Genomic DNA, 23420 nt, shown 5'->3' on the forward strand with positions numbered 1-23420 from the left:
ATCTAGCTGTGCTGTTGGCTTGGTTACAGCCAAGAAAGGGTTACAATAGATAATATTCTTTTTCAAAGTACAGCCCTCAGACAGATGGACCACTTTGTTATATGATCGCTCCTGTAATGCTCTTTTACTTAGGCAAGCAGGGAACTGTGGATCAGGGCAACCAAGCACAATCACTTCTATTGGTGCTGAGGACAGTGCAGGGGGAGCAGGAGAGTTAAGCAATGACATTCAGAAGTGCCATGTGACCTGAACATCATCACTAAACAGGAAAAGATCTTCAATTAATTGTGTATGCCCTGGGCTTGGAGAATTGGTTGTATGCATGCGCGAGCCCTCAAATCCAGATTTTCTATGGACAGGAGAATGTTTATATTTTAAATTTGCCAATAATTTTCAAATAATGCCAGAGGGGAACTCAGTGGGAGGCAGGCTACCTGTAACTAGATCTTGACATATTGGCAAATACTTTGAGCTGCATTTCTATTTCAACTTTGGTTGTCCTTTGCTTTTTCCCCTTACATTTAAACTAGAAAACAATTCGATTCTGCCATAAACGGAATTTATTATGGAGTCAAATGTACTACTGGAATTAAGAGACAATGCTCCTCTATAATTGCTTTATTCAGTGCTCTATCCATGCTTTATTCAGTTGAAATGTAGAATGCAGCTGTGACTTCCTGGCTTTCCACTGTGCATTACACATCATATTTCCACAGATGTAAAGTGCACTATGCTGAAAGAAGTTTTTTCAAGCCCACAGTGGGCTCTGAATTTGCTGACTATGTAGCTATTGCACCTCTAGTGGTTGTATATTTTAAACACTACATTGATGCTCATAAGAGCATCAATGCAGAGAAAGATTCAAGTTTGAAACTTTCCATGCATCAGCATTTTTGTACTTTACATTCAATTTGAGGTTTTCAGACAAGCCTTTAGCACAGTACCCTTTTAATATGGAAAAAAAAATATTTGTTTTCAATAATCAGCTATATATTTTATATTTTTTTAAGATATGCTCAAATCCTAGGTAGTTCCTGAAACATAAAATTGCTTACCTGAGCAACTACAAATTCACAACTTCCATCAAAGTCATAGAATTTCTTGTCAAATGTAATATAATGGCCGCTCCCATAGATGGTACATGTTCCATAACAAGGTGTTTGTATGCATGACCAAAGCCCACTCTCGCATGTGCTGCAGAAAGAACATTATATTACAAACTAATTCTCTAGTCATTATAATTTGTAATTACACATATTAAAAACATTTTAATGGTGTATTTAACATACATATAGTACACACAGAACACCAATCATTTTAATGGTAAAATGGGTATGGTTCTGAGTGCCATCTGAATCATTATAGCCAATTTCATCTGTCTATAGCTGTAAACATTAATTGAAAAATAATCTCACCAGGATTTGCATTCCTCAGTGAGCCTAAATCCATGAGGATAAACTTCATTATTATATGAGCAAGGGCAGGAGCTCTCTTGGACACAGCCTCCATTCCCATCATCAAGCAGCCCATCTGGGCACACACATCCGGAGATGCAGCCTGTCCCCATCTATCCAAGAGAAGGAAGGAAAAATAATATAAATATTTGGCAGCTGCTTGGTTTATGTAGGCTAAAACCACTGAGAGATGGAGCACACAATATTCACACACAATATAATTCCCATGTAAATTACCACAGCAGAGCTTAATTAAAAATGGAAGGCAGGAAGGACTAAGTGGTGCTGATCATGCAAAACATGCAACGTGCAAGGAGTGCACCATTAAAGGAACAGTAACGCCAAAAAATGAAAGTATATGAAAGTAATTGGAATATAATATACTGCTGCCCTGCACTAGTACAACTTAGGTGTTTTCCCCAGAAACTTATATAAATAAAGTTGCTCTTAGCAATGGGGGCAGCCATTCAAAGGAGAAAAGGCACAGGCACATAGCAGATAACAGATAAAACACTATTGTATTCTAGAGAGGTTAACTGTTATCTGCTATGTAACCTGTGCCTTTTCTCCATTTTTCCAGCTTGAATGGCTGCCCCCATGGCCACACACCAGCTTATTTATATAAACTATATTAGCGTTACTGTAGCAAAAACACAACTTTTACCAGTGCAGGGCAACAGTACATTATATTTTAATTGATTTAAAAAACTTTCATTTTTGGTGTTACTGTTCCTTTAATAAAATGGGTTTTAAGGACAACTGACTGCTGGGAAATTTGCAGGAACACAAGCACACTTGTAGTTGTAAATGTGGCCTGTAATGTGTTGATGCCTGAAAAAATATAGCTAGGGTTGCACTTTCAGCTTCTGAAACTCCCAGAAGGGGCTGTGACATCATGGTGCCGGGCAGTTGTCATCGGGGGCGGTACCATGTCAGGGAGTGGGGCTATGGTGCAATGATCGGTCGATCATTGTGTGAATTAAGGATAGTCCTGTCCAGATTTCCTAATTTAAAAAACTAGGCAAGCAACCCTTCCAAAAATCAGGCTGTCTGGGTCAAAACCCTAAATATAGCTAACTTTTGCAGTCTTATCTGTTTTTGGATTGCTCCCTATATATAATAGCTTTCACACCTGCATAATGTTTATCATTTCTTTTTAATGACATGTAAAAAAAAATAAAAAAATCTTTGTATTAAAGAAGCAATTATTTTGAGGAGCATCTGCAGTGGAAACATAAACTATAATGTCTTAGGGGCGTATTTATTATGCTGTGTAAAACTAATTCACCGAAAAAATGGAGTAAAAAGCTGTGTAAAATAAATGGAAAAGATCGCCATCTGAACGCTGGATACTACGCCGGATATTACGTCGTTATTTTCCATAAGTTCTGGTGGAAGGAAAAACACGTAAAACAATTACGCCGATTTTATGCCGTTTTTATGCCATTTTTACACGGCGAAGCCTGGCGATGTGTGGTGAATTTTCTCGCCGTTTTTTACACAGCATAATAAATATGCCCTTTAGTCTGTATTTAAGTATTGTGGAAATTCACTCAAGTGGTAGCCCTGGCACTTACTTCTCAAGTAAAAGACAGCGACAGGGTACCTTTAAACAGAAAATCATCTGTTTTATTCACAGTTCAATAACCAGAACAGTCTAGTTCACTGGCAGACTCACTACAAAGGTCTTGCTCTCTTTAAACAGACTTGTTTTTTTTTTTTTTTCAATTCTTCCTCACTCAGCAACTCCTTCACAATTACTCCTACTTCCTGCTTCCTTTGCAAAGAGAGCTCCCCTCCCCCTCGGTGGTAACACTCCCAGCACCTGTCCTAGTTATTTCAGCCTGAATACACACAGCTTTCACATTTTGGCACTTTCCAAAAACATCATAATAAAATTAGAATAAAACAAATAATATCAACATACGGGTCCAATATTCAAGGTCCGACAGCTCCTATGCCGTGACATGTGAGATCTCCTTTCCTTTTTACAGTCAAGGAAGACTTTTCCATCGGAACAAGCTGCCAAATAGACTTTGTGTTAGTGTCCTACATAATATGAGAAACTTTATAAACAATGAAAATATCAGTTAACTAAGCAATATTATAATGAGTTCTTTGAACAGTATACTGAGTTCCAAAGTAAGCTAATGTTTGCTATTTAATCCCCAAAAAAACAAAATGCAAATGCCACTAAAGTAGAAGTTGAAATGTCAATAGTCTATATGGCATAACAGCCATAAAGTAAATATGCTTACAATGCATTAATTTGAGGTTCTTGACTGCCCTATGCAGGGCCGGAACTAGGGGTAGGCAGAAGAGAGGCAGCTGCCTAGGGCGCAATGATTGGGGGCACCAGGCAGCAGCCTCTCCTGCCTACCCCTAGTCCACTCTCTTTAGTCATTGCCCCCGCCGCTTATCCTTCACATTGCATCGTGAAACCCCCCCACCCCCGCACGACTGCACGCCACACATGTGGGAGGTGGTGCAGAGGAGAGGTGGCCGACCAGGTTGCCTAGGGTGCCCAGTTGGCTTGGCCCGCCCCATGCCATATGATAAACAACTATAAAATATTATATACATATATCTCTTTAAAATGAGCCTAGGAAATGGAAAGACCTAGACACCATTGAGACAGGAAGAATTGAACCATTTTTACTTACTGTCATTGATAAAAGAATCACAGTTAAGTTTTCCTTCATGGCAGGAACTAGTGAAAAAAAGAAACCAATATTTAGACACTTAGGACTTGGGATTTGCTGACCGTATCCAACGGCTGTACTTCTTTATGTACAAATGGGTCCTGATTTATTTCACATTCATATGGACATATGTACTTTTTATTTCTGAATTAAACTGTTTACATTGCAAATAATTCACTCTAAAATTTTAAACCAACAAATATATGTTTTTAGTTGTAATATTGGTGTGTAGGCAGCCATCTCAGTGCTTTAGAAACTGATGTGCATGATGTATACATTCTGTAAAAATCATGCAGAAATGCGCAACAGCGTACCCTGACTGGTACGAGAAATGGAAAATTGTGTTCTAAGAAAATATGAAACACATAGCAGCCTTACACGTTTTGTGCACTTAGGCACTTAATCATAGGCTAGAGCTCTCCTGCATTTATTTAGTCACACACAATGTTTAAGGGGGTGTGCCCCTTTGCCTGTAAAATGCTTGTGCAATATGTTGGCGCTATATTAATAAATAATAGTACCAATAAATCACTTGGATGGCATGTGACCTTGTATCTGTTAATGTATTACATTTCCAAGTATCCTCTGCAGTAGTAACATTTAAGGTGGCTGTGGAATACAACTGCAATGCTAATAAGAGGCAGTTATGGGGAAGGGAAAGGAATAGTAATTGGAGATCAGTATGCTAAATAGGGAGGTAACTGGAACAAAGAAAAAAGTGAAATTTACACTGAGAAACAGAAAACAGAGCTGATATAGAAAAAAATTCACAGGGATGAAATATGAGAGCAAACACTGCAATCAGGGCTATATTTACCATATAGGCGTCCAAGGGCCTGTGCCAAGAAGGCAACTTAATAGGGGCAGACCTCAGGTGTCTAAATAATAAGAATGAGGCTACTTTTCTTTTCTGTGATAAGTGCAGGCACAGGGCAGGCTTTGCATGTGCCTTTTGTCAAAAGGAGGGCTGTGGTCCAGTGCCTAGGCCAGCACAGGGCCTAAATACAGCCAAGCATACAATATATCTATTAGCAAGCTAAACTGCATTGATGCAGTCCCCCTGGGTCTGATGTATGATCCAACTGTTGGCTCTCTAGCAAATGATCAGATCAGCCTGGTTTGACCCAGTGCATTCATAGCAAAATGGACTTATGATCCACTTGTTTGGTAACCTTGCCAATTCAGTGGACCTTGAAATGTATGGTCAGATTTGTGGTAGCTGCATCTTTTGTGCCCTAGGTATCCCTGGAACGATAGCAGGGTGACTGCAACAGTAATGTTTTTGTAATCTGTAACTTATTCTGTAACCTTTCAGTAGAAAGGATAGAGCAACAAAGGCTACTGGGGAGTTGTAGTTCATTAACAGACTACGGCTGCCATATCTATTGCTGTTCTCTTTCTTTCTCCACCTCTTAAGGGTTGTAACTGGTACAACCTGATTTAGCCTTGCCTGTTCCTTGTCACTCCAATATTCCTCCAATGTTATATGCATATTCTCTGCTGAGCTCAAGGTGCCCAAAATATTATATATAACTTTTCTGGAAAAATATATTGGCCTTTTTTATATTTCTTCCTAATTAATAACATTGTTATCAAGCATAATTTTTACTGGCCAGAATGGGAAAATACTGCCTATTTGGCAACCTTAGAAGGGCAGAAGACAAGAGAGCCGATGCCTGTTGTGAACAAAGTGCTGCCAAATGAGCCCAGCTAGATTAAGTGATCCCTTATTTCTGTTCTTACCATCGTTCACCCATTCTGTAGAAAACCTCATTTGGTCTAAGATACATTCCTTGGTGGTAGCAAGAACACTGTGATATGGGAACACAACCATCTTTTTCATTGAGATACATTCCATCTGGGCACCCACAGCCATCAACTGGGGTGAATTTACTGTCACATTCTTTTTCTTCTAATGCCAGGGAGCGGCAAGAAGGCTGGCAAGTAGTGATGTTATACAAGTATATCTGTGAGGCTGGGCAGCTGGGAATCTCTTTATCTAAAAAGGATATTGAGCATGTTTAGAAAAATGCTTATAAATAGAAGATCACAAACATATTTATTTTAAAAGGAAACCTGTGTGGTTTTATGTACTAGCTAGACCATTACATATGTACTATTATTACAGCCATTCTATATGCCCTACAGAAATACAACAATGCAATGCAATGTATTGTGTGGAGGTACTTTTTAAACTTTAAAAAAAATGGAACTCAGATTAAGCGTGTCTGTTGTATGACCCAATATTGCTTTAGCTACTAACATCCATCACAATAAAAAGCAGTTTTATGAACCTAATATAAAATTTTACATTTTTTTCCCAGCTATTCTAGCAATGTACTGCACTTTTTTACATTTATTTTGCATTTATTTGCCCTTCCAGTGGCTGTGGCAGGTGACCATGGTGCAGGGCATGATATCATTATGGTTGGGACAGCTGAATGGCACCATAAACAGTATTTTACATATTGTAAATTTCTAATAGTTTAGAAGGATACATGTTCACCAACAAAAAGATTCCCCTTGTGTAATTACAGACTAGAAAAGCCAATTGGTTCTCATATCGCAAGAAAAACTAGTTGTGGGTACTGATACATTATCAGTAATTATTAGATACATGTATTTTATTTTGGGAATTTCGCTAGATGCATTAATCAAACAGTTTATGCTATAAAAAGTCACATGGGACATCGGAGGGATTTGGCGCTTACAGGAAATCTGCACTACCTGCAGGTGACAAATCTCACAAAGCTACCTTTCCCTTTACTTACACTTGAATCACCCCATGTTAAACACTTTACACTGGCGCAATTGAGAAAAATGTCTTCTTTGGCATTTTTCGTATGTCATAGCCATTAGAGTTGGAGGGAGAACTACCAAGGGGCACATTTACAAAAGCGCGAACGCTCGAGCGTTCATGCGAACGCTCTAAGTGTATTTTCGCTGATTTTTTCGGGTGTCCGCGCGACTTTTCCGTACAGCGCACGACTATTTCGGACGTTTGCACAAAAAAATCGGAAAGGTTTTACCGCTGTTTACAATTGTTCGTTACGAAAATTTTGTGACTTTCGGATCGCCAATACGATATTATCGTCACTAATACGATTTTTTCGTAAGCATTTTCGTGATATTTGCGATCTTCCGAAATTTTCGTTTCCAATACGATTTTTTCCCATTCGTGATTCGGATTCGTGGATTAGTAAATGTGCCCCTTAGGGGCGTCCGGACGACTTTTTTGTACGCCACATGACTTTTTCGTATGCCGCACGACTTTTTTGGACGCTTGCACGAAAAAATCGGAAAGGTTTTACAATTTCGTACAATTGTTCAGTACGAAAATCTCGTGACTTTCGGATCGCCAATACGATATTTTCGTGACTAATACGATTTTTTCGTAAGCATTTTCGTGAAATTTGCGATCTTCAGAAATTTTCGTTTCCGATCCGATTTTTTCCCATTCGTGATTCGGATTCGTGGATTAGTAAATGTGCCCCTATGTATAACAACTGATATGCATTTGCTAAGAACACAAATGGAACAGCCTTTGCTGTTTTAACATTTGTGTCTCTGTACTGGTGTGTGCCTGAAATCTTGTCATTGCAGTGAAACTGAATGTGCTGTTCTTATAGTACCCTGCTTTATTGCTTCATCTGTTAATGTAATGTAATAGAATTAAACTTGTCTTACCACAGATTCCTTTCCTCCAGTCCCACAAGATGATTCCTTTTGCAGCACAGGCCCTGGCATATGAGGACAGTGTTGCGCACATACAGGCTTCACTGTGACTACAGCTGCAGGTATCATACTCACATCTCTATGGGAGGAAACATATCTTGATGATCTCAGAGAGGAATATTTTTATAGTGATAAAATTGACAATCAGGATTCAATCAGGATTCAAGACCACAGCAAGATTTAAGACAGCTCTCTATATTTGTTAATTACTATTGAATTGAGATCAATGTACATTTCCATTCAAATCTGATAAATTATTTAACCAAGAAAGAAAATGGTTTAAATTAGGTCTATCGTGAAATTCTTCTTTTAATACTGTGCAGGACATCATGTATAAAATCTAATGTAAAGCTCTGTGTTTTTGCAGGTATCACAGACACCTTCCCTCAATCTCTAGTTGTTCTCAGGGAAATAAATAAGCTTCACTTACTGGGGGCACTTATTTTAGCTCTGTGTAAATATGGGGATGTAAACCTAAATGTCAAAATTGGTCTCATTCATTCTTGCTATAAAGTGAACTGCATAAAAAATGCCTTTTGGGCATGTAAATACCATATCAAATGCCTTGATGTTTATATCAGTACTTCTTCCTTTCACATATTTTGTTTGTGTCGTAACTTCCTAATTTATTCTCCGTTGCTCAAGGTCTCCCTAAAGTTTTCTTACTGGCTACCTAACTACTCACATATCATGTTCTTTTAAATCACTTCATAGCTTGCTGGTATGCAATAAGTAAGGCAGCTGGTAAGGAGACTTGGTGCACAGTGGAAAAACAGGTGGAGAATAAAGGTTTGCAAGAAAGCGGAATAGGCAAAAATCTGTGTGCAACAACAAAGAATGAGTGCAAAACGGGATGATGAGAAGAGATGCCGTGTGCAAGAATTCCTCTGTGTAAGAGGAAAAAAGAATATGCGCAAGTGATCAGGAAATAGCATGAGTGCTAAATGTATTGATCAGGAAAGAGGCTGTGTACAAGAATGGATAATGGGAGGCAAGAGTGTGCAAGAGGGGGTGATGTCAGTAGAAGCTATTGGTGATGGGAAGGAGGATGTGTGAAAAAGAGGTTGTGTGCAATTGGGATAGAAGCTGTGTGCAAGAGGGTGTGAGGGGATAAGCAGTTGTGTGCCAATGTGTTCAATGTGGGGGGGTGGGGGGATATGTAGGATAATGGGAAAGGAGGCTATGTGCAAATTTAAAAATGAAAAAATATTAAATAAGACTACATGTGTAACATGGAATTACCTTATAATATTCAGTTGGATCCACTGCAAAATGGCATTTCCAAAATGGAGACTCTGAATCTCTTAACTTAGAACACCAGTTCTCAGCATAGATTTCTGCAGGAGAGAAATGAAAAATTGGGACGGTGAAGTTATGATCTATATAAAAATGGTATGAGCCATATACAGTGCTTGTAACTTGTATAATCTAGTACGATGCTTACTAGTCTCCATGCTGAAGCTGCAAGGATCTATTAACACCTCTACTGAGTCTTGGCAGGTAGATTGTACTTTCCAGGTGTTGGCAAAGGCTGATGCTGTTGATTCTTCTATACCTGCAGATGTTATGAAGTCATCTCCTTCTTTGTAATTAAAGTTACCACAAAGACCTACGAATAAGAAAATATTTTTTTATTTGCTGTGGATTACTGATACTTGAAACGCTGAAATGTTGAACTTAATGGGCACATTTTTTTCTACTCAAATACGATACTTCAGTTGCTCTCTGAGGCTACAGTTTTACTGTTATTGTTACTTTTTGTAACTTTCTTTTCTATTCGGGCCCTCTCATCCAAACCTCTCCTTGATTGCTCCTGAACTGAAAATGAAATAACTAAAAAACTACGAATAAACAATAAGAACCAATTGAAAATTGAATTTTTCTCTCTACATCATACTAAGGGGAACATTTACTAACCCACGAACGATTGCGTTTTTTTCGTAATGATCGGTAATTTTGCGATTTTTTCCGCCGTCTTTACGACTTTTTCGTATTTTTCACGATTTTTTCGGCGTCTTTACGATTTTTGCGTAAAAACGCGAGTTTTTCGGCGTCTTTACGATTTTTGCGTAAAGACGCGAGTTTTTCGTAGCCATTACGAAAGTTGCGAAACGTTGCGCCTTTTAAGTTTTAACGCTACGAAAAAGGCGCGACTTTGCGCGCAAGTGTTAACGCTACGAAAAAATTGCGACTTTGCGCAACTTTCGTAATGGCTACGAAAAACTTGCGTTTTTACGCAAAATCGTAAAGACGCCGAAAAAATCGCAAAAAATACGAAAAAGTCGCAAAATGTTCGTTTCCAATCGGAATTTTTCCAATTCGGATTCGAAATCGTGTCTTAGTAAATCAGCCCCTAAAAGTTAACTCAAAGGTGAACAACACCGTTAAAATGGATGCATAGAAAATGGTTTATTTATAACATCCTAAAATCTTTTTGTATATACCTGGTCAACAGGTAATCACTGTCAGATAATTATAATAATAAAATACCATTAGATTAAAGATACACATTGTTTATTAAAAGTTAATTTACTGTTCATTAATGATTTTTCATTGAGACAAAAAAGGTTTTTTTTGTCAACATTACAATGCTTGCCTTTTGGGAAAACTACATGACCCTTTCTCAAGGCAAAAAACTTTAAAAAGTAAGTTTGTTCTGGAATAGTCTATTAGTTAATTCTGTGGTGGTTTTAAACATAGTAACTAATAAAAATTGGTTGAAATATACACCTTGGCTCGAGGTTAGATATCATTTATTTAAATATAACCTTACCTTCAAAGGTATTCTGATCAGTATTATCCATGCTAATATACAGCTGCATCAGTGGTAGGAGATAGATTTGCATTTGAAGATCGAATTTTGTCTTGATAAAGATGTTTGATTCAGTGGGCTGTATAACTGAGAAACTTCCTAAAAAAAGATAATTTAAAGTCTGTTTATACCAGTTTGTTTATTCTCTTTCTAAATTGGCAATGCTATAGAGAGACACTGTAAACATTGAAGGCAAAAAAAAAAAACATTTCTTGCAAGCCAAAGTATCCAACTCCTCTGTAAATCACAACAAACAAATTATACACATCTCTTCGGCGCAGCCAATTGTTGGGGTATTTATTAGGGTGGTTCAGTGCTAATTTGCACTGCTGTCACAGTAATTCACACAATTAGGTGGCTCTCATAAAAATTGGAAGCGGTTGATTCTTTTAGGATAAAAATAGCACCACAAACAAAAACTAACAAATACCCAACAAACAAAGTCTGGTTTCAATGACAGGTCACTGCCATATGGTTTATGTATGTAAGTGTATAGATAGGTCAGTATGGGTCTGTATGTGAGTGGATAGATAAGTCAGTATGGGTCTGTATGTGAATGGATAGATAGGTCAGTATGGGTCTGTATGTGAGTGTATAGATAAGTCAGTATGGGTCTGTATGTGAGTATATAGATAGGTCAGTATGGGTCTGTATGTGAGTGTATAGATAAGTCAGTATGGGTCTGTATGTGAGTGGTAGATAGGTCAGTATGGGTCTGTATGTGAGTGTATAGATAGGTCAGTATGGGTCTGTATGTGAGTGTGTAGATAGGTCAGTATGGGTCTGTATATGAGTGGATAGATAGGTCAGTATGGGTCTGTATGTGAGTGGATAGATAGGTCAGTATGGGTCTGTATGTGAGTGTATAGATAGGTCAGTATGGGTCTGTATGTGAGTGTATAGATAGGTCAGTATGGGTCTGTATGTGAGTGTATAGATAGATCAGTATGGGTCTGTATGTGAGTGGATAGATAGGTCAGTATGGGTCTGTATGTGAGTGGATAGATAGGTCAGTATGGGTTTGTATGTGAGTGTATAGATAGGTCAGTATGGGTCTGTATGTGAGTGTATAGATAGGTCAGTATGGGTCTGTATGTGAGTGTATAGATAGGTCAGTATGGGTCTGTATGTGAGTGGATAGATAGGTCAGTATGGGTCTGTATGTGAGTGTATAGATAGGTCAGTGTGGGTCTGTATGTGAGTGGATAGATAGGTCAGTATGGGTCTGTATGTGAGTGTATAGATAGGTCAGTATGGGTCTGTATGTGAGTGGATAGATAGGTCAGTATGGGTCTGTATGTGAGTGTATAGATAGGTCAATATAGGTTGTGTGTGCTGGGCTTACTTGGAAGGGTTGAGCTTGATGGACTCTGGTCTTTTTTCAACCCAATGTAACTATGTAACTACAGTATATAACTATAATGGGAGCATACTGTTTGCATATACTGTATATCTGGCCATCTCATTAAGTATCAGATTTGTTAACATTCTGATTTTTGTGGTTTTAGAGTTTTTTGAAACCATGACAAAACTTATTTTCCCAAAAACCATGAATGTCTAGTCATTTAGTCATTTATTAAAAAATCCAAATTGAAAAAGCATGGATGAAAAAAGATGCAGGAAAAAAGAATGAAAACGGCAACTTTTTTGTATTGTTGCACAAATGCAAGTGTCAAAGAAACCCCAAAAACCACAAAAACAAAACACGATTGTGAAAAAAATGAATGTTAATAAATGACCCACTAAAACTTCTTTAAAATCTTCTTCAGTGCCTTTGCCAGAAAAATCACAAAACCGAAGATAAATTTGCAAAATAGTAAAAATTTGGGAAACGCATTGCAAAGTCAATGTGCTTTTTTTGTGCCTTTTGTCTTCGCAGTGTGCAACGAAGTAAATGGGCATTTTTTTTGCTGCTTTTTTTCACGCAAAATGCTTTGAAGTCAAGGGCATTTTTTTCTCATGGCAAACATTTTTACAAATTACAAAAAAATTTAATACATCACTAATCTTCTTCAATATCTCATTCCTACAATATAATGGATCTTACCTGTAACATGAGGGAGGCTTATTTTGAGATCATTTAATAAAACAGATCCGTCAGCTCTGATGGACAGCACCTATATAATTTAAGAAATTGTATTATAACAAGTATCTTATGTATAACTAAAAATAAATAATTGTATAATATTTGATAAACCTACATTTTCATTGTCATCTGTGTAGAACTGGATGGTTTTTAGACAAGTCTCCCGGGAGTAAGCATTGCATGGAGTCATCTCGGCTACAATAGTGTGAGTCTCACCATTCTTTAATGCAATCTAGAAGTCAAAACAATGATTAAAAGCATAAGTCATAAAATAAGTGTTATTTGTAATTTAAAACACAAAAAACATATGAATGATGTTCCACAGTGGCATTATGTTCAACAGTGATTACAGTTATATATGGAAGAAACTGTGGCCACAACACAATCCTTCAAAATTCTATAAAGTAATGGTCAAATAAAAGTGTGCCTTTTTATATCCATTAATCCCAACTAGTATTATTTCATAAGTACTTCAAAACAGATTTTATACTAATCCATCCTTTCAACTGAAATATAATATTGTATGGTGCCTTGCCTTAGATAGCAAATAGTAACAGTTGCCATGGAACTTGTATGGCTTCCCATCAAATGTTTTGAAATGAGCTCCTCCTTCAATGGAACAAACTTTGGGGCATACCCCATGCGTGCAGGTCCATTTTCCTGCATTACAAGAGCTAAAAAAAGAGAGAAACAATTTTGAATCATATTAAGCATGTTTGCAATAGTTTTCTTAAGGGAGGAGGAAAGTTACTATCACTGGGGATTGCCAAAATGTTAGGCACCCCCAATTAATTTTAATAGCTTACCTAAAACCCACAACCTGTGCTTCTGTTTGGAGAAAACTGCACTGGTCAAGGTGTATGTGAGCAAGTGATCCTTCTTCCTGCTTCAGTCTTTGAGCATGTGCAGTAGAGTAAGAAGCCAACTTTAACAAAAAAGTTGTCTTTTTCGCTTAACTGCACATGCATCACCCCCCGGGATTTTTAAGAAAGAAAACATTAGGAAGAGGATCACTCACTCGCGTATACCCCAGGCCAGTGAAGTTTTCTCCTAATAGGAGCACTGGCCAGGGGTATAAGGTAAGTGGTTACAATACATCTTACATCTGTCTTACTTGTATGGCCAACCAGGCACCCGATATCGTAGTTAATTTCTCAGGACAGCCTCTCACCACAAATGTGAATTTCTGACTTGCCAGAACATCACAGTTTTTTTCTCCTCAAAACTGTATAAAGGGAAGAATTGGTGCTTTCCCATGCACTAAACAGACTTTTTAGCATACTAAAACATTTGAAGGAGGCACAAACTGGGGTATAAGTTAAGTTGTAGCATGTCTAGCAAGTCTAACAAACAAAGACTGGCCATTTGGATATTTGGGAGGGCAAGTTTTTCCTCTTAGTAACCTAATACTTTGCCCCAGCACCTTTACATAGATGCCTGGTACCTCCAGGGTAATTTCACTCAGTCCATAGGTCTTTTGGGGAATAAAACACTTTTCTGAGTAAAATTATGAAAAAAAAGAATATTGGAATGTGGTGACATATTACTACTACAAAAGATGTTTAATTACTACAGTGAGAGTATAGATAGATGACAGATAGATGATAGATAGATTTGTAAGTGCTATGGGTAAGTGTCTGCCTTTAAAATGCATTATAAATAAAATGTAAAACTTTATTAAATGTCTTTAGCAAAATGGTTTCAGGTCATACACTGTACTTGTTAGGTAAATAACATTTACATAAAAATATAGAAAAATGAAATGTTTACATTTATAAATATTGCAGTATTAGTAAAGTTTCTTGATGTGAGCTATGCAGTAACCTTACCATTCTTCACAATCATTTAAAATCTTTGATCCTGGAGCATAGAATTTTTCTTGATACTTGCAGGAACATTCACTAATTGAAATGCAGCCGGCGTTATTGTGGTCATCCCACACTGTGCCTAAAGAAAGACAAGTGAGTCAGTTGCCATTTTCTTTGGAATTGAATATTTGCAAACCAATTATTTGCTTTTGTTGGTTATTTCTTTGATGACTTTAAAGAAAGGTTAAAAACTACAGTTTGATGGACCTTTTAAACATGTATACAGATTTCCAAAGCAAATCATTATTAGGGAATATTAGACTATGGTCCAAAAGACTATAGGGAATTAGAAGAAAATTGTATACTATTACTGACCTAATAACATTTCCAGTGTAAGGTGATTGACATTACTTATTCAGTATTAATAAAAGGGGATGCAAACAGAAGGGAAATGAGAGGGGAGATAGATAGACTGTGTTAAAAAAAAAAAAAAATTAGAGACCAATTGGTTTCTCTCCCCTTCAAAAACTCTTATTGTGCCACAGAGGTGCTGCTGCCTCTTTTTTCCTAGGGTAAGGGATACATCCTCAGAGATCTAAAACATATAAAGTATAGAGTGGCACAAACCAATAGTGTGATACAGTAAAATTATTTTAATAAATCCAGGATAAAATTGCACTCAATATGCCATACAATAAAATCCTCTCAAGAATTCTGAGAGGCTTTATTGTCTGACATATTGTGAATGCAATTTTATCTTTATGTTATCAAAATAATTTTAAATAAATACACTATGGATTTGTGATGCTCTATACTTTTTTAAGTTTTTGACCTTACTCTGACTCAGGCATGTCAGACCACTGGGTCCTAATGCATGCCAACTTGTGTGAACATTGCAGAACAGTAGACATAATCACTTGTGCCTTTTATACCGTAACTTCTTTGCTGCCCCGTTTCTGCAAAAGTTAAACCATTTTTGTCACTGCTACTTACAATGTTCCTCCTATTTACTGTATGTTCATTTTGTGTTCAATGAAATCTCATTCATACTAGTCACCAGACCTGTTCTTTGATTGGGGTTGGCCTGGAGACAGTCTACATCTGTTGTCTGCTCAGATTTTTGCTTGTATACCAATAAACTTTATTATAGTGTCTGTCTGGCCAGGTGAGAACCATCATTGAAAAGAAATGGACATCAATACACTCTAGGAACGGTGGAGCTCCTCATTGTTTGCAACACTGACACTAGAGGTTAGATTCTGAATTGGGTCCCAATATACCAGTGTATTACAATCAATTACCATACTCAAATCACATATTGTAATTTTGAAATAACTGTTGCCCTCCCATCAGCAAAGACAAATAGGTTTCATGTTGAAACTCTTTAAGATTCTTTGTTATTCATATACAAACAAATTCAAATATGCTTAACTATAATCTATCGGTGTGATTATAAAAGCCACCCCTTAGTGGGCCAGTCAGTGAGAGCAAAGCTAAGCAATAGCTTATGTAATCTTTTCTTTTTACTAATAGAGATACTATGTAGTATAACATTTCCACAAGACTTACCATCAGGACAGAAGCAGCCATCAATATTATGTTCCTCACAAAGGCCTGTTACTTCATGATGAGAACACGAACTTATGCATGGGGAACCACTCTCCTGGTATACCATGTTCCCAGGGCACTGTTTAGCTTTAAATTTAGTAGAAACAATGTTAGTTTGATGTCATCATACTGTATATAAAAGTTGCAAGGCACAAATATTAGGAAGATGAAAAGATACTTACGACAGAGGTCATTAGTTCTCCAGTTCTGTGGGATCCCTCCTGCGTGAGTGCATTGCCTTGAATACTCAGTTAATGTACTGCATAGACAGGAGACATCGGCACTGCTACAGGAGCACACATCAAGCATGCAGGTCATAACGTAATCAGATACATCAAGAAGATCTTGGCATGATGAAAAGGCACTTTGGCTGAGGTAACTCTTGCACACAGAGTACTGAAAAAGAAACATAAAATCAAAATTATTTTCTAATGTAGTCTATGTTATACATTCTAGAACACTGATTTTCAGATACAGTCATTTCTGAACTAAGGGAGAAAAAAGTGCTACTGACTTGTGTTATTAAATTTATTGACATAACTGTGCTTCACTGATATTTCAAGAGAAATGTATTTCTGTGTGTTTCACTTGTCAAACCATTGTTTACAGAAGAGGGTCGTAGCATAAATGAACAAAACTGCTTTTGTTATATTAAACCTTGATGCAAGTGGGAACTGAAAAACTAACCTGGTATTCGTAAGTGTTTCTGAAATGAAATTGGAGCAAAAAGAGTAAACCTTCCAAACTTCCAATATTTTTTACCTATATTTACCTATATTTATCAAAAGGGAGCGGTGAACAAAACAGAGAATATTATATTCTGCTGCCTAGATAATACACATAAGACATAAAAATATGTAACTTGTCTTTTTAGAGCAGTGATTCCCAGCCAGTGGCTCAGGAACGACATGTTGCTCACCAACCCCTTGGACGTTGCTCTCAGTGGCCTCAAAGCAGGTACTTATTCTTGAATTTCTGGCCTGGAGGCAAGTTTTGGTTGCATAAAAACCAAGTATAATGCCAAATAGAGCCTTCTGTAGGCTGCCAGTCAACATAGAGGCTATAATGTAGCCAATTATAGCTCTTATTGCTACCCCCAGGAACCATTTTCCATGCTTGTGTTGCTCCCCAACACTTTTTCCACTTGAATGTGACTCATGGGTATACAAGGTTGGGGATCCCTGTGTTAGAGCATAGAAATTTTTGTGTATATCTTTTTTGATACCATGAATTGGCTTACACTGGATTAACATGAATATTAGTTAGTTAAACTAGCATGACTAACAATTTGATACTGTTATTATAACTGCACTACCAAAGCTAATTGCTGATTGGTTACTTTGATTTAATTTCAATTTTAACAGTGAACTGTAAGTGACATTTTATTATACCATGATTATTACACAAATCATTTTATAATGTATTGTAAATACTACTTTAATACATGTACTGTATACTTACGTATTGCCCACAACTGGAAACATTCATCTGTTGGCTCTCATCTACATTTGTGCAGGTAATAGTTGGATCATTGATGTGTTGCATATTTCCAAACTGGATAGGGTTGAGTGGCATATCTAAAAGTGAAAAGATCCACACATAAATAAAAAAGCAAAGCTACCCAAAAAGATTCTAACAGTATATATTAAAATATTTCTGCATTAACTAATCCAGGAAGCAAACCTACCATTCAAAAAGAATTCATTATGAGCTGCAATGCCATTGTAATCCCCACAGAGACCACACATCTTGCTTTGATACTTGGAATCCACCTCCAACTGTGAAATGATAAAACATACTTTGGGTCAACTTATTATTATTAAATTAAAAAAAGCAAAGGTTTACAATATCATTGTTTCTCGAAAGTTTTTATTTTACAAAATGAACATTAAGGGGAAAATGTACTGTATTGGGAACTGTAACCTTTCCTTAAATCAAATATTTGGCAAAATAATAAAATTTAATAATAAGATTTTTTTTTATAAATATGCCGCAAACCATGCAAAAAAAGGTAAAAAAAAGTTGTCTAATAAGCCTGAATTGTGCTTTTTTTTTTGCCATGATTTATGATAAATATGCTTCCTAATCTTCCTGAATTCACCTTTAGGGCATTTACACACATTTTTTATGAATTTACAGATGCATACTGAGCAAAAAATATGCATATATTGCATTTGTATGAGTTTTTTCAAACACAACTAAGGGGCAGGTTGATCAAAATGTAAGTTTACGACAAATACAAATCACCCGCCTTCTATTCATTCCTATGGGATTTTTAGAGGTGTATTTATTAATGGGCAAAAATTAGAGTTCACCATTTGATAAAATGCTTCTAAAAATACCATAGGAATGAGTGTAAAGGGGGTGATTTTTTCTGTGAGCTTTCATCTTACATTTTGATATATCTGCCTGCAATTACAACAAGGCAGAATATAATGGAACCAATAAGCAGATGCTTTTTGGTGCACTCAAACCTGCATGTCAAATGTATGTCACATATATAAAAAGGCCAAGTGTAAAAACTCTTACCATAAACAATTTTGTGCAACCTATACATATAGTGCTCCAATTTATTTTAAATAATAGCTTACAGATAGAAAATAGGTAGTATAGCAGGATAGTATTGTGATACAAGATACTCACCATAACTGAATCTTCTTGGTTCCAGGTGAGGGTCAGACCAATCTTTGTATGCACCTTTGTGTACCCATCCTTCTTGGTTATGAAAACTCCATAATTGAAGTAAGGGGTCTCAAAGCTGAAGAATAATACAAATCAATCTAAAATTTCAGACAACAACTAAGGGGCACATTTACTAACCCACGAACGGGCCGAATGCGTCCGATTGCGTTTTTTTCGTAATGATCGGTATTTTGCGATTTTTTCGGAAAATTGTCGCGACTTTTTCGTTACCAATACGATTTGCACGAAAAAACGCGAGTTTTTCGTAGACATTCCGAAAGTTGCCAAAATCTGGCGATTTTTTCGTAGCGTTAAAACTTGCGCGAAAAGTCGCGATTTTTTCGTAGCGTTAAAACTTGCGCGAAACATTGCGCCTTTTAAGTTTTAACGCTACGGAAAAGGCGCGACTTTTCGCACAAGTTTTAACGCTACGAAAAAATCGCCAGATTTTGCGCAACTTTCGGAATGGCTACGAAAAAGTCACGTTTTTTCGCGCAAATCGTATTGGTAACGAAAAAGTCGCGATAATTTCCGAAAAGTCGTAAAGTCGCCGAAAAAATCGCAAAAAATATGAAAAAGTCGCAAAATTTTCGTTTTCCAATCGGAATTTTTCCAATTCGGTTGGAATTCGTGTCTTAGTAAATCAGCCCCTAAGTGTTTTGTTAAAAATTAAACATCCGGAATACCATGAAATAATATTCACTGGACATTCAGATACTCCTGAACTACACTTCATGGAATCCCAGGTAACCCACTCCAAATGGATTTAGCAGCAATAAACACATTTTTCCAGAATTGAATATGCATGTCCTTTATCCGGTTGTTTAATTACAGTGTAATATAATTTAGCATAACCAAGAAAAAAAAGCTATAATGACTGACATAGTGCAGATAACGAGCAGTCTCATTGCCAACTTCTCTATAGGAATGCCGCACTCATCAGGATTACATGCAAAAAGATTTAATAAAGAAAATCCAACATTTTTGATTATTTTATGGCAATCTTCCTCAGGGAAAACAAACTACAAAGTGACTAGTGCGAGTAACTAAGTGTCATTGCCCCATAAAGAAATAGTGTCCAAAATTAAGCTTAGTACAGCACAAAAGTAAAGTAACATTCCAGAACCCAGATACTGTGAAATTCCAAACTGCCAAACAATCACTTGGTAAGGCAGAAGGTATGTAAAAGTGCAAAGGGGCGTGGCCATGGACAGTACAAAATAGAAAAAAACAAACAAAAAAGCTACTGCAAAAATGAAGAAAAAAAACACCAACTCAGTTTTGGCAATTATTTTCATGGGCAGCATTAGAGAGAAGTGGACTATTAGAATATGGGCATCCTGTGGTCTGTGGCTAAGCAGTCCAACCGCAGAGTCATTTAATTGTAGTTCTACAATTTTTCGAAAATTCAGTGGTTTAGCATTACTCTAACCTTTACAATTTTCCACAAGAATGCAGAAAAAAAATGTAACAACTAGAGTATCTCTTTTTCAGGAACATTGTTTTGCATATACAAATTAATCGAATGTTGGTCACATAATTATTCTACAAAAAGATGTATTATCGGGTTGTAGATAGCAGACCTGGAATCTGAAATATGTATGGGTTCATGATAGTTCTTCCAGATATATGTTATGTGGTTACTTGATATAAAAGGATAATATTTAATATGCATGGGTGACCTTTGGCCACTAGTAAATATATATAATACTAATTACTGGGCATTCCAATGGAAGATCATAGCCAGGCAACACAATTAATAGATGTTACTAGACTGAGACTCCCAAAATTCCCTACATCAGCCATGTGATTACATTATTTCTGGCAAAAGAAAGTACATTCTAACAAGAGATACCAATATATGGCCCAGGTTATGAAACCTTTACAGGACTTACAATAGCAAATCTGAGAAAGAAGTAATTCCATAGATAATGAATTTTCTGTTATTCCCAGGGAACTCTAGCAGATGTATTTGGACACAACAGGTCCCATTTAAAAGCAAAATTGTACGTAAAAGGTCATTAAGTATTTTAATATACTATAGTATTTGTTGTCTTTTAATATTGAGAAGTAACAGTAACAAAAATAAAAAGCATAAATTCTACACTAGAGTGGCAAGGTGTGCAGTAGAGCACACCACTGAATTCAAAGATACTCTTGGAGAAGAGTAGGCCAAGTGTAAACATATGCAATTGACTTACATTTGCCCGTTCACCTTCGCAGCATCTCTCTTCAGTTCAATGGAAACATCCTTGACTTGAATAAAGATTTGGTGAATGACTGGGTCACCATCCTCTATGGCACGCTGGATGTGGACAGAAAATTCATGGTAGGAGTCCCCACAGTGTGAAGCCAAATTATAGTTGCAGGTTCCCGGAAACTGATAGATCACTCCATCGAATGTCTTGTAATGGAAGTTGCCCCATGAACTGCATATAGACTTAGTGTGGTCGACAGGTCTACCTATAGTATTGGAGATCACACAAGATGATAAGGCTGTATGTTTTTGAATCCATTAGTTTAAATTAGTATGACAAAAAAAATAAGTTTATTACAAAATATATATATATTAATTACCAACAAGCTAGATGCATATATGTGCTATCATCCTCCTATCTCATGTTCCAAAGTGAGCACAGTTGCATCAATTAATGCAGGCTGTTGTGCAAATCCTTGAGCTATCACTACCTCTGAACCCAGACAGAAGCTTCATGGTTCATATGGCAATCAGCACAGTTCATTTGCAGCAAAATGACTGGGTGCACATGTCACTTTCATGCCAATATTACGTCATAACATAACATCTCACTTATTCTGTTTATTACAGAAATTTGCTCTCTGCATTTATTTCCATCTTCTTTAATATCTGTGCTATAGCTCTGTAGTGTGTATTCTAAATGTGTTGCATTACATTAATTACCAGTTATCCCTGTAGTCTTGTAAGTTGTAGATTGTATGACCCCCCCCCCATAAACTCATCTGTAAATAAACTTTGTAAGTCACTTTATCTCAGTGTTCATCTTCACTCTTGCTGTGCTCTTATCCAATGCCACAGCTGGGTGATCAGTTTAAATCAACTGGGATTCCCCAGACATGTGTGCAGTAGTTCCCAGCTCTTACTCTCCCTATTTATATAGATTTTTTTAAGGGAGATAATTTGCTGGAGGTGAGCATTTGCTAGGGTCATTTGTTCCAAAGAAATTAGTTATAAAGTTATTTAGAAGAGTTCAACAAGGAGTTGCAAGGAGAGCTTATACAGAAGACCTTGGTATCTGTCTGTTACTGGAATTAATGAACTGTTTAAAATCATAAAAGATATACTGATGTATTCTGATAATCATAGCAATATGCTCCAGCAATGCTCTTCAGAATGATACTACCTTTGAGGTTGCTCTTTGTCGTGGGGGCCTATTTCATTCGCAACCCAAGCCCACTTGATGCAGTGGGGGAGTTGGAATTCTCCGCTCACTGTTCAAAACACATTTTTATTTCTCCAGCCTTTTCATTTAACTTTTTGGAGGAGGATACCCTTCCGATCTTCCAACCTTAACCATAACAATAATCCATCAAACTTGGCCCTCTCAGTCTCTCTGCCTAATCGTCTTCTTTGAACTTTGAACTCATTTGCCTAAAATATAATCTCTACACTGATGATATCCAAATATATTTATCAACTCCTTTATTTATAGCTAAAACTGAGACTCAAATATCTAACTGCCTCCTAGCAATCTCCAACTTCACTGGATGAATTAACAACACCTCAAACGAAACATAACAAAAACAGAACTAATCATGTTGCCACCTAAACACCTGGTCCTATTAAGTGACAATAATAATAGTAATAATAATAAAGTGGTGTTCTAATGGAGTATATATATACAGACGTATATATATATATATTTCTGCTTCGAAATCCTGAACGAGTGTAAGGAATTTAGATTATCGTTTGGTTATTACCTGAAGGTCATACATCAAAGGCTGTGGGGCTCCCCGACTTCTCTGTTGATAGGCAGTTGACACAGAGCTGCCTATCTTTGTAATTATAATCATATGAAGCAAATAAAGTAAATGCATTTAAATGTATTTAATTCCACTATTACTTGTGTGTCTGTTTGTGTGTGTAAGTTGCTCACTAGCAGTACATCAGAAGACTTAATCATTGATCCTGCATATTTTTTTTATTAAGAAAAAGTATTAATATTGATAAAGATTCACCTCTTAATTGCAAGTGGCAAACAGATTGAATCTTACCTGGAATAATGTCATAGGCACTTGAGAAGGAAAGCGTCAAGGCCAACCATACCCAGATCCTAGGAGTCTGGAATCCCATGGTTTGCTCCTTGGCCAAGCAATGACAACCTGCTTCTCTCATTTCTTGCCTTTTATACATCTCACCAGGACCTTCTGACCTCTTTTTAGTAGGATCATGGAAATCTCCATTATTTACATAAGGGACGCTAAAGGTAAAAAAATGAAATGTTTCCATTTATTTATGAACTGAACAAAAAGTAGTATGCGTGTCTTTGGGTGGAA

General features: G+C 36.8%; 1 protein-coding gene across 1 annotated transcript in view; it reads right to left on the minus strand.

Annotated features, from left to right (window-relative positions):
• Positions 1 to 23217, minus strand: part of LOC100494747 (mucin-2) — a 44452-nt gene extending 21235 nt beyond the window's left edge. The window contains exons 1-20 of the mRNA XM_031901311.1: positions 23139 to 23217; positions 21089 to 21350; positions 18849 to 18963; positions 17893 to 17983; positions 17667 to 17782; positions 16388 to 16601; positions 16167 to 16292; positions 14619 to 14736; positions 13308 to 13463; positions 12905 to 12998; positions 12751 to 12820; positions 10665 to 10802; positions 9336 to 9500; positions 9134 to 9228; positions 7844 to 7970; positions 5900 to 6155; positions 4118 to 4164; positions 3382 to 3476; positions 1416 to 1567; positions 1056 to 1194 (exon numbers count right to left, since the gene is read on the minus strand). Of these exons, the coding sequence (XP_031757171.1) occupies positions 1056 to 1194; positions 1416 to 1567; positions 3382 to 3476; positions 4118 to 4164; positions 5900 to 6155; positions 7844 to 7970; positions 9134 to 9228; positions 9336 to 9500; positions 10665 to 10802; positions 12751 to 12820; positions 12905 to 12998; positions 13308 to 13463; positions 14619 to 14736; positions 16167 to 16292; positions 16388 to 16601; positions 17667 to 17782; positions 17893 to 17983; positions 18849 to 18963; positions 21089 to 21350; positions 23139 to 23217 (2655 nt within the window). The remainder of the gene's footprint in view (positions 1 to 1055; positions 1195 to 1415; positions 1568 to 3381; positions 3477 to 4117; positions 4165 to 5899; positions 6156 to 7843; positions 7971 to 9133; positions 9229 to 9335; positions 9501 to 10664; positions 10803 to 12750; positions 12821 to 12904; positions 12999 to 13307; positions 13464 to 14618; positions 14737 to 16166; positions 16293 to 16387; positions 16602 to 17666; positions 17783 to 17892; positions 17984 to 18848; positions 18964 to 21088; positions 21351 to 23138) is intronic.
• Between the last annotated feature and the right edge of the window lie 203 nt (positions 23218 to 23420).

The sequence above is a fragment of the Xenopus tropicalis genome, chromosome 4 (assembly GCF_000004195.4).
Source record: "Xenopus tropicalis strain Nigerian chromosome 4, UCB_Xtro_10.0, whole genome shotgun sequence".
Lineage (NCBI taxonomy): Eukaryota > Metazoa > Chordata > Amphibia > Anura > Pipidae > Xenopus > Xenopus tropicalis.